Raw genomic sequence first — 16,565 nt, 5'->3', positions numbered from 1 at the left:
CTCTAGACCAGTGTTTCTTAAACTGGTGGTTTCCCAATGTGCTGGACTATAAATCCATCTTCCATAGTATCATGACCATCTTAGTTGTATACAATGGGCACATCTGGAGGGCACTAAGTTAGGAAATATGAGTTTCTGGATGGGTGGCGGCAAGAACAAAGTATATGAGACAAGCTCATCAAACAAATGCCACAACATATGTACATATGGCTACATATATATATTGGCAGCATTTACATGATGACATCACCACATACATGTCATCATTTTGGCAGCATTGTGGTTTGCTGCAGACACAACTGTTATGACACAGAGAGATATCTCCAGGCTCTGACTCCTACAGAAGTCCCCTGGGTTTCACATCTGCAGTATGAAGCTAACAGTGTTGTCTTGTTGGCTGGAATTTTTCACCCACACCAGCTACCACCCAGCCTTTATTCCTCTTCTGCTGCACAAATGTGTTGGAGGTGTCAGAATTAGTTTATATGGCAAAGCTAAGAAGTGTTAATCCCTGTGGTAGATTTAGTTATTTTTATCAACTGGGTTTCTATACTGCTGCATGGAGGATGTGTGTGTCATCTTCTCCCCCGCAATGACAGCCAAGATCTGTCTTCCAGAATCACTAATGGAGCTTTCTGACTCTCACTCAAAGCAGTGTGACTTCATAACTTGACTGGAGGTTGACAATAATGACAATTATTCAGTCACTCATTATTGTCACATAGTTTTAGCAAAGGCTGAAGCAGCTGAGCTATTCTAATACTTGAATTGCAGTAAGTTTTGCTTTTTAGTTGATATCTTGGTGTTTTATTCCATTTACTGACCATGGATTTCATAACTGAAACTTAGCTTTAACTCTACTCAGAATCTCTTCCCTACAAATCAGAATCTGAATTAAATCCCTCCTTCCTTACATTTCTCTCCTATACTTTTGTAAATATTTGGGAAGATTATTAAGAAGCCTATGCTTAAAGCACTGCACTGGCAGAAAATTAATTTCCAGGCAAAGTACAGAGTGTGGTTGTTATCTTTGACACAGTTTAGGTCCAGGCTGTGTGAAAGACTGCCTCCATCTATATGAACCTCCACATTTACTGAGGTCATCTAAAGAGGTTCCATGAGATAATCTGGGGCTGACTAAAGATTTTGACAGAGATATACAGGAACTATGACCCAGGCAAATGAGGCTGAAATGTTTTTTAAGTCCACAGAAATGAGATAACATTTGGAAATGGCTCAGGCAGACACCTTCCTGATTCATTAAGCTATAAGAAGGAGAAGGAGGTACAGCATAATCAGACTTGCAAGGTTCTGTTACTATTGCCAATTGCAATAAAAGTTGTTTTAGCCTTCTTGTGCAGTTGATTTCCTGGTCTAGTCTACCTAGTGGGGCTGACAGTAGCTGGTTTTCTCCTTACTGCAACCCCAAATAGGAACAGTCCATGAAAGTAAAGAATGGGTATCATGCATCTGCTTCCCTTCCTCAGGAAATTGGACTTCTCTACAGAGAAGTCACTTCAGGTGTCTGCAGCAAAGCTGATCAGTAATTTCCTAGAAACCAGACCAAGTTTGCATTACCTCTACAATTTTGTTATGCTTAAATTGTCATCCTATTGATGTCGAGTTCATGTTGATTTTAATTTGATATACTCTACATGTCACTTGTTTTAACATCGTGCTGTATTATGGAGTAGTTTGCTCTTTGTGGCACAGATCTAACATCAAGATTAGGATGTCAGTTTATCATCATTACATTAACGGGAATGGAATTATATATATTTAATGTAAATCAGATTTAAAGCTGATTAATTTATTTAATGTGCTGGGTATAAATTAGCATTTCAAAACAAGAAGTCAGTTCTCTGCTACTAAAATTTTGCATTCAATATTTCCTGAAGTTAATTAAGCTAAATTGTTATATACCAATGAACAGCAAAATCACAAAGGATAATTGACCTTGTTGAAAAAATGGGTGCAAAATGGCATAGGGTAAGGAAGCATGACATACAATTTTGTGATTGCTTTGCCAGACATCTAGCTTGCATTATACTACTATGCCATAGTACAGAATTTTAAGCTCTGGGTGGGTACATTTGACTAACATTTTCAACAAACTGCTTTAAAGCAGAAGACACAGTATCAGACTATTCAGTAGCGTCACTGTGCACAGATTCAAACCAGAATGCTGATCTAACTTGTAGCAGAAACTGCTGGACATGCCAAGGAATTGTGTTAAGATGTTGGTTTTGATTTGCACTTAATATTATCTCAATACCCAGCTGTGATATCTCTATCAACTAAAAACTGTACTTGTTGGCAGCACACACATTGTTTGCACATAGAATACCCAAAGCTCTATATCCAGTTAACTGTTAATATGACCAAATAGCAGAAGACTTCTGCTGGAGACCCTGGAGAATTGTGCTCTTCAGTTAAAGCTAGATGGACTGGCAGTGTGTTGAAATAAGACAGGTTTGCAGGCTTGGTGAGAATACATTCACACAACCAAAGTTGTCCCAGAATGCCTCTGAACAGCCCCACCAAAGCTAAGAGAAGTTTCATTTACATTGAAACAATAAGATTGCTACTGCGAAGCTATTATGCAGCACATTATCCTGTCTCTTCTAGAAGTTTTATTCTTAAGAATTGATTCATTACTGCTTTCAGATTACAATATTCTGCATTTATCTGAGACTTTCATTTTATATCATTTTATAAATAGAGCTTAACTAGATTCAAGTTTATCCTAAGCAAATTTTCTGTACTCCAGAAGGATGAGGACTGCAGAAATATTTTGAGGCAAATCAAGATATACTTAGTACAAATCTTTTTCCATGCTATTCTTGTAGACATTTAAGGCATAGAATTTAAGGTGGAACAAGCTGCAAGCACTACTTGCTTGTGCTAGCAAGGGCAGAAGCTATGTCTGGATGTACTAGAGTAAATTTGTCTTTTCTCCTGCTGCACTGCTTTCTTTTTATCAAATCCCACTTCAACTGATTTTAATGGGGAGAGAATTTAGTTACCTAATCTCCAGATTGGCGTTGTGGGGAATAAGACTCAGGGCCCTCTAAGAGAACAAACAACTGGATCCAAGTCTGTCCTGACCAACCCTTGAAATATTCCAGGGTCTTCTGCTGACTTCTGTGGGCAGGAACACTAGAAATATACTTAGGACTCAAAGTGGCAGGCAGACCAATAACACTAGAGCTAATGGACCATCTATCCCATCCATCCTTTTCTGAAATGGCTGCCCAAGGGAGTTAGGATTGCTCTGAATATTAAGCTACAATTGATTGGTTTTTGAATGCAGATTCAGGTAGTTAACTATGAATGAAAGACAAGTCAAGTCTTTGAAAGGAAGGTTCAGTCCTCATTATCACAAACAAGAATGAAAAACTTCTGACAGGAGTTATGTCAGAGGAAGGGTGTGGTAGTACTTCAACCGACCAGATGATACTGTACATAAATATTATGCTGATTGGAGATAAAACAAGTGAAATGCTAGACAAAAGAAAACTATAATGTATCTGAATTAATGCAATCAATTAGATTACTCAGAGTAGGATATATGTGGACTGATTAGTTGCTGCTTTTCACATTTCAAAACAGAAAGCAAGCATGCTTCCAGATAAGGCTATTATAGCAAAATCATATGACCCCATTCATGGAACGTTATGCCAGGGATCAGACCACATTGCTCTTCATCTGGAGCAATTCCACGTTCTTCTGTGATTTTGGGGTATTTTTTTCCTCTTTTACCTAAATATAATTTTTATTAAGAATTTTAATTACAGTAGTAAAGACTAATACAAATTAAACTTAGTGAAATAGAAGAAAATGGAAAGAAAGAATAAAAAGTGTAAGAAAAGAAAAAAAATAAAGAAAAGAGAGAGAATATAATAAAGAAAAAGAAAAGAAATATATAAAGGTGGCTTCCAACCTTAATCACAACAAGTATAAACCAATTTAATAATTCTTCACACCCTATAAGATTAAACAGATACCTTTTCATCCCATATCCCATCCCTTATCTATAAGCAAATCCATAAAACATCAACTTTTCAATCCTGGTGTCAGCAAAAAGTCCATAAAGGGTTGCCAGAACATTGCAACAAAATGTCTTATTTTAACCTTGATCAAATAAACCAACTTTATATTCCTTCCCCTTACTTCTATTTTTAATTCAATCAAATATTGTCATAAGATTTGATTTCTCTTCAATCCTTCTTTATCCCATTGCAGAGATTTCTTCAAGGTTTTAACAAGCCTCTTTTGTAGATCCAATAAGAAAACATTTTCCAGGTCATTCTCTTGGTTTATCATTTGTATTTCCCTTTTAATTTTAAAACTTCAGCCAGATTCTTTAGTATATCCAGTAAAGCATCCTTTTCCAAATCATTCTCTTGGCCTGGCATTTGTAGTTCCACTTTTGGTACTTTCTCTGTCAGATAAAATTTGTTTCACAACTTTCATTTCTTCATTGACATCTTTTAGAAATAGTCTATCCATAGAGGCAGACATCATTACTGACAATGTTGATATTGTAGTTACTAATGTCTGGCTCCATTCTTCAAAGATCTCTTTTAATATTTCCAAAGTTATAACATTTTGTATCATTCTGTAAGTCCCAGTATTAAATGTCATCAGGCTTTGTATTTTTTTTTCTTCTGCTTAAAATCTTTAGTTCCCTCTAGTACCCAGTTTCTCAAATCATCACTTATCTTTTGTTATGACTTTCAATTGCCAGGATAACCAACGTAAGTCTGTTTCCCATGAGAAGTTGTTTATTTTTTATAGTTAATTCCACAATCTTATAGTAGAAGTCAATATTCCAAATTTATCAGGACTCTTAATCCATTTATAACTGATTTTTTAGATCAAAATGTTATTTAGCTTTTTGCTGTTAATTTCAAATTCTTTAAGTTCTTAAGCTTGTAATTAATTTTTCTTTTGTTCAGAGTTGGACATAAACTCATTGAAGACTTTTCAAGCCTGTCATTCCAAAGGTCTCTAATATCTTTAGAATACTTAATAGGGAATTTCCAAATTTAGTTTCTAGTTTAGAAAGTGAGATTTGCGAACGTAGTGTCCTTTAAAAGTCTCTGCCATGATTGAGAGCAAGATGGTTGACCCTGTCACCTCCTAGCACTCAGACCCGTGGAAAACCACTGTCCTGTGGTCTCCTCCCAAGGAGCAGCTGTCTGGAGCACATGTAAGTAATCTCTTGCTTCTCCTTATCCAGAGAGATTCCAGGGAATCAGTCTACTCACCAGTTCCTTGGTCTTTGCTGTAGTCGTCAGCTCTGCTTTTGCAGAGCCATCTTCAGTTCGCCATACCTGCCCCAGAAGTCCTTGTTTTCCCTCCTTTACCAAGGAAAATTTATTAAGGAGAAAAAGAAAAAATAACAACCCAATGCCTTTTTACTTGCAATGTCAGGAGGCCTCAGCTTGCATGACCAGACTGGTGAATACTGATATGGAAGCACCCAAATAAACAACACCCATCAGGAGGTAATTTTAATATAGCTGATCTTACTTGGGGGTAAATGATATGTTACATATGCATGTGTACAACAGATGCAGAAGAATGGTGGTGGAATGGGAAGATGTATTTTACTTTTTCCCTGCTAGTCATTAGCAATGCTATTCCTTCAACGGCTTGCTCCTAAAAAAGAAATAGATACTGCACACAAATTTTACAAAATTGCCTGAGAACATATCATTCTATATTTGTGTGATACCTTCACTTTTATTTATAAAAAAAATATGATGGCCGAAATGCTACGGAAGTATAATAAAGACAAATTTCTCTCCTTGCCGCCTTCTTAGTTTATCTTTCTGCCCTTATTTCTCCATACGTGTCTGCTGATGGCCTTTTATCCCTTAAGTTAGGAGTAGACAATCCATGAATAGCTTAGAGTCACACCTCAACCTCCCTCTCTTAGGGAGGGCTTCAGGAATGAATCCAATGTCACAATGTTTTTCTGAAAATTTTCAGCGGGAGGTGTTAGGGTCAAAATGGGAGCTGGAGGCCTTTGGAGCCAAAACTCTGCCCTTCCCATACTTGAGCACCCCATACCCCCAAATGGCCTGAAATAATACTGCTAAAGTCCAGCCATTTTGCTACCAAATTTCAGTCATAATCCATCCTTTTCTGCCTGTGGCTTAATCCTTTAATCCTCACCCCTACTTGGAAAGGAACTTCAACTTCCATTATCAGCATGCATTAGTTTTCATTCTGTATTCCTACAGATTGTCTAATTCCTACCCTCTTTTTTGTTGTCTCCTACTATGAACATTTAGCTGTGGGAGCAAAGGGAGAGGGAATGCTTCTTTTCGTAAAGTTACTTCCGAGAGTAGTGGCCTGAAGTTGTTTTGGCCTACATCCATCATAAAAGGAGTTCTAATCTCCATCTGATCAAATATACATGGAGGGGCTCAGCTTGTGCAAAACTGCAAGAAACTAAAGCACTAACAGTACTTCTGACAGGAAATCATGAGTATTTGAGGAGGAACGTAAAGCCTAAATTCTGATAAGCAAGCATATTTTTCCTTCATGATGTCTACTGATTTCTATTTTTTTCTGTGAATTTCCCTGAAAGATGTGACATCTTTTTTCAGATTTCTCACCAGTTCAGGCAAAGGAAGCAAATACTTTATCAACTTACATGGAAGATTCTGTGAGGAAGAGAATAAAGGAAGTTCAGGCTCCTGTCATTAGTAGCACAATTTTCCCAGTTGATGATGTTGAAGTTTCCTGACTATAATCTGCTTTTATTGTGTATTTTTTGTTTGTCATAGGACTTTGGTTGAGTTTAATTTTTGTTTTAATGTTTGCATCAGCTATGGCTATTTGTACACCTGCTTGAAAATCACAAGATCAGTAGAAAAATGTTGGTATCCAAACGTGATGACCAGATATCATTGTATTCTGGGGAATTCCCTCATCCAGCCCCCCCTCCAGTGTTACAGCTCAGCCCTTCCTGTCCTCTACTGAAGAGATTTTGAGTGAAATCCCAGGAGCTCCTTGGCCAAAGGGATGACCCACCTTTCCAATGACATCATTCCGGCTCAGCTTGTCCTTATCCATGACAGTAATGATTATGGTTGTCTCCCTCAGCTTCTCTGTGGGGATGTCGAAGATGAAGGATTCATTGAACACCGGGTTCAGGCATCGCTTCATCACTACTGTCTTCTTCTTTTCCACCCGCTTATCTTTGTACATCAGCCAGACCTTCACATAGGGATCTGGTGCAAGAAAAATGGACATGATTGCCAGCATTTAACTGAGGAGACAGAGGAAACTATAGAGGGAGCAAGAATTAATATGCCACTACTTAGGCATCACTCTTACTTGAAGCTGCTAACAATAATTTGAAATTATTTAAATTTGAAATTAGAAGGTTCAGATTTATTTATACAGAAAGGTCCAATTGTAAATTTAACCTCGATATAGGAAAATGAATGGATGCTCATTCCATATGCATCCCACATTCCAACTTGGCTCATACTGAAGGTTATTAAGGCTATGCACCACTAGGATTCAATCCTAAAAAGGTGCTTTGGAGCCTTTAGGGGCATGAGTGTAGTATTTGTCTGCAATTCCTTAAGGCAGCCATGCCCTTTCCAAGCACAGTCATACAATCTCAGAAAAGGCACAGCTACTTTAAAGAGTTGCAAAAAAGTGATATGTTCAACCTCCTGAATACTCTGAACCATTTTTTAAAAATCAAATCTGAAATACTGCATAGCAATAGAAGGTATAATGGCTGGTGTGGGTCTTCCGGGCTGTGTGGCCGTGTTCTTGAAGTTTTGTTTCCTAACGTTTCGCCAGCACCTGTGACCGGCATCTTCAGAGTGCAGGAGCACAGACAGGAGCAGTTCTCTCTGTGCCCAGGGTGATGTGACCCTTTTTGTGGGTATTTACAACACCAACAGCCACTATACCAGGCTATACCGGGAAGCCATTGAGATTCACAAACACCAGCACAGTTTCAATAAAAAAGAGGAGAGTCTAAAAATCAACAAAACCTGGCTACCAATCCTGAAAAATACAGCCTGCAAAAGGTCAACGAACTCAGCTCAACCATCAGGACATGTGAACAGTTCACACAATGAACTTGCTAATCACCCCCAGCAGCCCCTCATTAACAATTCAATAGAAGAAAAAACCCTGCCTAATCCCCAGGAAGATACACACAGGTTCTGACACCAAAACAAGCAGCCAGCCACTCAGTAACCCAAGCCACCACCCCCACCCCCCAAGTCCTCCCTTCCACCCCCCCAGATCTCTATAAATACCCACAAAAGGGCCACATCACCCTGGGCACAAAGAGAACTGCTCCTGTCTGTGCTCCTGCACTCTGAAGATGCCGGTCACAGGTGCTGGCGGAACGTTAGGAAACAAAACTTCAAGACCACGGCCACACAGCCCGGAAGACCCACACCAGCCATCGTATGCCGGCCGTGAAAGCCTTCAACAATACAATAGAAGGTATACTTCATTTCCAGAAAGTGATTTACACTGTAAGTTGTTTCAAGCCAGATGAAGGCAACTGTCAGCTCAAAACTCACATATGGTTTTTAGCCATTCTTCTATGAGCTGTGGAGCCAAAAACAGCCTGGCCTATTTTCCCCACTTGATCAACTCTGCTTTTATGCATGGAGATGTGCAGCCATCAACCCACCACTCAATGTCTCTTGAAACCCAAAAGGTTACCTATACATGGATAATTTTCCAGTCTGTTATTTAAATAATTAGTTAATTCTGTCATTTCCCACTTACAATCAGTATCCTAAAGTGATGCAGAATGAACCATGCTATTGTTCCAAATACCGGTTCTGAATATTGGACACCCAGATGCACACACACAAATACCTCTACCTTTAATCTATAAAAACAAACCAGCCAAAACCACATTGCCAAAATTTGACCATTTTGCCACCGAATTTCAGCAGCACAGACTTTGAGTCATAAACCCAACATGTTGCTAGTAAGTTGCTGATTCCTGCAGTTAAAGGTTTTATCCAAAATTCCTGTTTTTCCTTTACCATCCCAGAGGAATTCAAGAAGGAAATCTTCCTCCCATAAGAGGACAGAGAAATTTCTAGAACTCCTGGTGGATTTTAAAATTTTATTGCATTGGGAACTACTCTTCTGTTCTGTTATAGCATTTCCTGTGGAAGGATGATATTTGAAGACACTTTATTAGGAAACTTTTGAATTTGTCCTTTCATCCATGAACCAACAAAACTCCTTGCAAAGATGGAGCTGATGTGTGTATCAGTAGGGAGTGTTCTTTGTTGTTCCCACTGAATACTTTGCATGCTTTATGTCTACCTCTTTCCCTCACAAAAGTAAAGATAGCGTACATGGGCTTCTCCAGTGGTTTCTCCATTATACAGTAATAACTCAACTAAAGTTTCAGCAAGAAGGACACATCATGTGTCCTCAGATGACGCCCTGGGACATGGAAAAGGCAACCTATTTTTCACTTTAAATTATAGAAATTGAACTGAAATTCATTGCCTTTCCAGCACTTCAAAGGAATCTTCAGCTACATGGCACCTCCCTTTGCTATTTTTACTGTTGTTTTACAAACCACCTGAAGAGACAGATCATATTCTGTCATCAAAGAAGACCTCTGTCCATGAAAATGAAATACTGCCATGGTAATGGGTCAGGTAGATTCTGTTAGTATTTCTCCTGTGAGACACAGAACCCTGGATGAGGTAAGGCCACATCATCTCTGTTAGCTGGAGATGCAGAACATAAATAACACTTGACTGTTGTATCATAATGGAGGATAGCTGGAGTGAAAAGGTTTGATCATCAAAGGGGTCCTGATATTTCATAGATTTCTACCAGATTTACCACAAACTTAAGTGCCCAAGCTTCTAAAAAATAAAGCTTTCTTAGTTTGTGGGTTACTTTTGACCTGAGATTATTTGCTATTGTTCTAGAATTCAATACCTGATGTTCCCCCAATATCCATGGCTTTAAGATTCCGAGCTTTGATAATATTCACAACAATGGAGTTAGCAGAAGGATTGTAGCAAAGGGACAGAAGTAGCTCTCCTCGGCTTCCCTAGAAAGAAGAATGAACAGAGATGAGAAAATCTTGTCTAATGCTTGACATCACTGATGCCCCTTCTAAAGACTCACTACACTTGGAACTGAAGTCTTCTGAGCATACCTCAGAATTTGGTCTGCTCATTCTACAGTATACAGAATACAGCTCCACCTATTTCCATCAGAAACAGATGATAAATTAGGGGGTACATAACTTTCATCAGTTCAAGAGCCACAGCATCCTTTGTGTGGCTTAATGAGGATTGCACTCCTACAGCAGGCAAGGCTAGAGCGTTAGGCATCTGAAGGGCTGAAATGAGTGTTTTGAATATCTGCAAGGCTTAAGGCACTCTTTTAACCTTAGCCCCTCTGCAATGCAGAAATTGGGCCAAAGGCACTTGTAAAAAAATCTACAGGGGCCACAAAAGGATGTTGGTAAGACATATGCAGCTCCCGAGCTCCTATTTTTGTACCCTTCTGCTAACTGGTAAAAATATTTGCCTGGCATTGGCTGAAATAATTGTTTGTATTCATGCTAATCAAGGCCAACAATACTTAGGGCTGGTGACTATGTTCAGCAATACCAGTTTGGATTTCCACAGGATAGGATAAGTGAGAATGGGGATTCAAAGGGGAGGCAAGATTAATAATCTTGCTCTCTAATCTTGAGTGAATTGGAAAAAATGGAATGCTTTTTAAGAGCATTTATTATAGTCTATTTTTTAAAGCAAAGGGATACCTTCTCTGTCAGATAGTTTCTTGATTTCAGCAATAAACACTCAGTAAGTATAACCAGCAAACTGTCTATATGTGTTTTGTGCTGCTGGCAAATAATCGGTAGATTCAGAAGCATTGAGGGTGGGGGTTAGGCTTCCTCCACTCACTGTATCAGCCTTAAATGGTATCTATAACCATACTTGACAGCTTGTTTGCGTTAAGGTTTTACACCTTAATTGTTGTTGTTGTTGTTTAGTCGTTAAGTCGTGTCCAACTCTTCGTGACCCCATGAACCATATTGCGCCAGGCCTTCCTGTCCTTCACTGCCTCCCTGAGTTTGCTCAGTTTCATGCTCATTACACCTTAATAATGGATTATAAAGAGAAGCAGGAAGGATCTCATTAATAGTGCTTCAGAACCTTGGTATACTCTTGCCATGCTAGGTAAAATGTGCAGCTGTAATCATATGGTCAGCCGGTGATACTTTTACCAAAACAGGTTGCAAAGCAAAGGTAGTATCTTACACTCCCATCACTGCATGGCTTTAGATCTTTCCAGAAAGTCTGCATCTGAGTCAAGTCCACTTTGTTGAGAGGAATGGAAACTTCCCCAATTGGATCATTACGACTAAACCGATCATAATCCAAGACCTGTAGATACAGCACCCGCTGAACCACTTTCTCATATGGGAAACCTGTCAAAAGCAAAGGAGCAGATGAAAAAAAGTGGGGGCGGGGGAGAGAGAAATGAAATACAGTCAGCCAGAGTAACAAGAATTTGAAATGTGAACCTGGCTTCAGCTGAAGACAGTCATTCCCTTGTACACGGTAGTTTTTTCCATGGTAATGTACTTTTAGAATGTTAATCCATGAATAGCCCAACTCATATGAGGATAGTGGAGACTATACTAACAGATAATCTTGTAGCCTTGAATAAGTTTTTTCGTCTTCAATATTTTTTTCCTGTGCCTTCAAGTCAGTCTTGACTCCTGGCGACTGCCTGGACTAGACCCTGCAATTTTCTTGGCAAGATTTTTGGAAGTCGTTTGCCCTTGCTTTCTTTCTAGGGCTGAGAGAGAGTGACTGGCCCAAGGTCACCCAGCTGGCTTTGTGCCTAAGGCAGGACTAGAACTCCCAGTCTCCTGGTTTCTAGCCTGGTGCCTTAACCACTACATCAGACTGGCTCTTGTCTTCTAGATTAATGAGTAGTAATAACGTTTTATCAATCCAACTTGATGCTTCAGGGAACTGGCTAGAGAAAAAACTGGTCCCCAACCATAATTTGCACCTAGATTACTAGTGAAAGATTTTGTTCTTTCTATGAAAAGGTAAGACACTGTCTGTTTCCCTGGAGATTGGTACTAAATGTAATGGAATAAGGGCATGATCTGACTTGGCAGGAAGCAAGACAATTAGATAAAGTAAAGGCGACATAAGGTATATATGTAGCACAAACTGACCAGATGAAATAGGTGGACCATGGTATGACTTGATGCTGAATGTGATAGATTAATGATTTAGAGCAGTATTCCTCAGCCTGACATTCTTCAGTACATTGGACTTCAATTCCCGTAATCCTCAAATGCCACTAAATACATAACAATTGCATCCTTATGCCCTCAGTACATGCACATTTCCATATTTAAAATATCAAAAATACTTGTTTTCAGCTTTTAGTGGGGGTGGTCAGTAGCAATGCCTTCTTGATATGATATTAAAAAACTGTTGTCATAGACCTCCATGTCAATACTGTATTCTTTATAGCTATTGTGGCACAAGTATGATGTCCCTATTATGTTGGGAGACTGAGAAGACTCTCATGTGGAATCATCCCATTGTTTTTTGCATTGTTCCAAACTCAGTTCTGGAGCTTTGTGCTCCCTCAACTTCATCTGTGTTTGGCAGCTGAGATAATTAATTTCTAGTTCAACAATCATGTGTTTGAAATATTAAAAAAGCAGTCTTTCTGTTTACATCAATGAACTCTGAACAACTTGTGGACAGTCTATTTTTCCACAGGTGGAAACTCTTACCTTATCTTGCCTCCTGGTCTCTGGGCTTCAGCTAACATGCAATTCTATTCATAGGCCCTTAAAAGGAATGGTAGCTGGATCGTTTCCCAAGCCTTCTTTCACAACAACTGCTCAGATTTTTTTTCTCCATTCAACTAGTCAAATACACATTATCTTGATGATTCTACTTTAAAATACTGATGGAATTCATTTGAGCTATACAGTATTCTGATTACTTGCAAATCCTTGGAAATATACCCAAGTGACAGTGAGATTATTGTATGCACAAAGATGGAAAGATTCAGCATTACCAATAATGGAGGAATGGCTGGTGAAGATAATGGAATTTGCTGAGATGGCTAAATTGACTTCTTTGATCAAGGAAAAGACAATATCTACTTTTATTGCTGACTGGAAACCCCCTATGGACTTTTTGTGTGAAACAGAAAAAAATGAACTTATGATTTATGGTTTTGATGATTAGATAGGATAGATTATAGAAAGAAGAGAGTTAGGTTGTAACCACAGAGTAAGAGGTAAATTTATAATTGTACTTATAACTGCTGTAAAGAAGATGGGAAGCTACTTTTTTGTATCTTTTTTTTTTCTTTTTTTCCCTTTCTTGCACTTTTAGTTTTCTCTTTGATTTCTTTCTTTTCATTATCAATGGTAGTCATAGGCTTTTAAAAGCAACAAGGGAATGATAGTTTGGCAGCATTGCCGCTCTCCTTTACAATAACTGCTACATTTTTTTGTAAATGGCCAGACAACATACACAATACAATATATTCCGGAAATGGAGTTGGGGACTAGCAATGCATTTTTTTTTAATGTGGAGTGAAGGCATTTTTGTTTCTCCAAGACCTCCAGGTTACTCAAGGCAGGGCAGTCATTGAAGAATGTTTTTTGCATTCTCCTCCCAATCAGCTAGTCAGAGAGAGCACTGACTGATCATGAGGCTCCCTGCCTGTTCTATGAAATTCAAGATAATCACCCAATGGCTCCAATATGGTTTGGAGGGACAGGGGAATGGAAATAGTGCTATGTGGAAATATACCTCAAATATGATAACTAGTATAATTGTCAGCAGAAAATGGAGGCATCAGATCAAATTATTTAGACAGCAATCCTCTGGCCTCTAGGATAGTGTTAAAATAGTATAGAGAAAGTCAGAAAGTCTGAGTCTGAACGGGGGCGTCTGATGTTAGATGTTCAATGTAATTTTTTTTTACACAATGTATAATTGAGCTTTGGAATTTTCTACCAAGAGATGTGAGTGCTGGTTACCAGCTTGGCTGGCTTCAAAAAAGTGTTGGACCAATTCAGGGAAGTCATGGGGAACAATAGCTGTTAGTTCTGATGGCAGTGTGTCTGTCTCCGAAGGCTACCTGCTGGGAGATTAATGGGCTTTCTTGTGTAATTGGTTGGCTGCTGTGAGAATGGACTGCTGGAGAAGATGGGGCAGCAGTTTGACCCAGCAGGTCAGTGCTTATATCTTCATGTCTTCTTTGCTCCAGTGATGAAATGTATGGTTGTCACCTCTCCCATGTTAGAACTCTAACATTAGGAAAGAGAAAAGGGGGTGGATTATGGTGTGGACACTAGGAGAAACGTTGGATCTGTACACACTAAAGCCCTCCCAGCCTTCAGTCATGTTTGTGTTCTTCAGAAATATTTAGAACAGCCCTGGGGAAAAAAGGCAGGAAGAGTGGTGAACATCATTCACCCTTTCTTTCTGTCCTACCTGGACAAAAGTGGCAACCCCCCAAAATGTCAAAATGTTCAACCTTGAGACATTCTGTCTAGGACAAAAGGATTACCACAACTGATCTGTCTCCTTCTGACACACTGTCTTTTCCTATTCATGAATACGTATTCTGCCTGTCAACTCTTTTCCTTCAATCAGGTTGAAAACTGAAGCATGAGATAGATTTTTCAGCAAAGCCTTGACTTCAATAATCAGAATCCTGAACTTAGACCATCTTACCTACCTTCAAAGAGAAAGGTCTCATTCCAATGTGGATTTAAGTTCTTCCTTTTCACCTTTGTCTCCAGTTTATGCTTTTTATCTGGCAGGAGATAAATTTTGACAAAAGGGTCACTTGTGCCACTGAAATCCTTGGCTGGCAGCTCCTGAGCTTTCAGTATTTTGACAGTCAGAGTAGATTCCTGGAAATTATAGCCAACACTAAATTGGATGCGGCCCAGATTCTCTCGGCTGGAGCTGTCATGTCCCTCATCATCCTCAGATCCAGGGGATAGCTATAGTGCAAGGGAAAATAGAAAGACAATGGTATGGGAAGTTTATCTTCTGTAGCAAGTAATGTTTAAACACAAGAACCCTCAGAGGTGTTTGCTGTGCTAGCTAGTATAGATCTAGGTTAAACATGAGCAATTGATAGGAACACATTTCTCATGGTTTATTACATTTAATAAGGTAATAATAATGTTATGCTTTATATTTTATTACTCCAAGAGAACATTTTCTTTTACAGTCAGCTTCATCCTATTTCTCTTCTAGTCAATGACTCTGAAAAGAGAAGCAAATTCCTGCAGTTCTTTGATTCTGAGAGCTTGAGACATTTCCAAGCTGCCTGATGTCCTTAGGTGAGAAATAACACTTAAAAAACCGAAGTATAAGCAATGTTGGAAGGGAAAGAGCTTTGGGAAATAAATATAGTAAGGAGATACTGTTAACATAAGCTCTATTTAATCACTGACTTAACTGGGAGTGAGCCTCAGGGCCAAGAAAACCAGATTCTACTGAGAACAGTATAACTTGGCTACTCATTAGTAAAGCATGAAGCTGGAAGCTCAGAAACACTTGGTCCCACTGTCACCAACTACTATTCCAACCTCCTTGGTAATTATCTCACTTTCCAGCCTCCATATCATTCATGACTTCACTATAAGCCCCCAGAGGCTGGATCAAGACCAGGAAGGGTTCTCCATTTACCTACAGTGCTTTCCTGTTTCATTTTGTTTATTCGCAAGGGCTTCTATAGAGACTTCTCATTTTTCAGTGGTGCTTGAATTGCCAGGAAAAAATGTGTAGCGTCACTATCTCTCATGACACGCAAACAGATGGTGGTGCTGTTTCTCCTGCTTGTTATTCACTGGTGCAGACAAATAATTTTAGATCTTGGACTTAATGGTTTTAGCCCTTCTTCCATTTGGATGACATTGTGCATTAGTTTCAGTGATGCAAGGAGCTAAGTTTCTCTTTTTCCCTACCTGTTGAGATTTCATGTTCCGCAACTGCTTTTACATTCCCTATAGTTAAAGTATGAATAAATATATAAACCCAGTGATGAATCCTGATCAGAGGAAATATTCTGAACATGTGCAATTTCATATTTAAATTCACTTGAATTATGGTATTATCAGAGATACAACGGAGTTTGCTTCAGCTGCTCTGATTCTAAAAACAGTTAGTTTACAATAAGTACTATTTTCTTGCAGATGGCACTATCTATTCATGTAAAACTAGAAAAGTTAAGATGTACATGCCCAGCTGGTAGTCCCTAAACTACAACTTAACTAAGTTAGGAACATGAATGACATGTGTCTGCTGGCCAGAGTATTGATGCTGCCTTTATTCACTCCTGTTACCACCACCTGCTGTGTGATTATTTGGGGGGTGGGCAGGACAGGAAACCTACAAGGTTTAGGACTTTAGCTCCCAAATCTCTTCTTACCTGCAAGGCTGCTGACTCTGGGCTTGAAAGGCCCATGAGCTTCAGTTCTCTCAACCCGTATTTGC

The 16,565-nt window shown here is 39.0% G+C and overlaps 1 protein-coding gene across 2 annotated transcripts in view; it reads right to left on the bottom strand.

Moving 5' to 3' along the window:
• SYT7 (synaptotagmin 7) overlaps positions 1–16,565 on the bottom strand; it is a 236,344-nt gene that overhangs the window by 14,161 nt on the left and 205,618 nt on the right. For both annotated transcript variants that reach the window (XM_088146197.1, XM_025165022.2), the window contains 4 exons: positions 14,794–15,064; positions 11,316–11,485; positions 9,976–10,090; positions 7,051–7,250 (listed from right to left, as the gene is read on the bottom strand). In XM_088146197.1, coding sequence (XP_088002323.1) covers positions 7,051–7,250; positions 9,976–10,090; positions 11,316–11,485; positions 14,794–15,064 — 756 coding nt within the window. The remainder of the gene's footprint in view (positions 1–7,050; positions 7,251–9,975; positions 10,091–11,315; positions 11,486–14,793; positions 15,065–16,565) is intronic.

The sequence above is a fragment of the Python bivittatus genome, unplaced genomic scaffold, assembly GCF_059951505.1.
Source record: "Python bivittatus isolate LINGU-HERP-01145 unplaced genomic scaffold, Pbiv_v1 ctg000480_np1212, whole genome shotgun sequence".
Taxonomy (NCBI): Eukaryota; Metazoa; Chordata; class Lepidosauria; order Squamata; family Pythonidae; genus Python; species Python bivittatus.
This window is presented reverse-complemented; position numbering and strand designations above follow the sequence as displayed.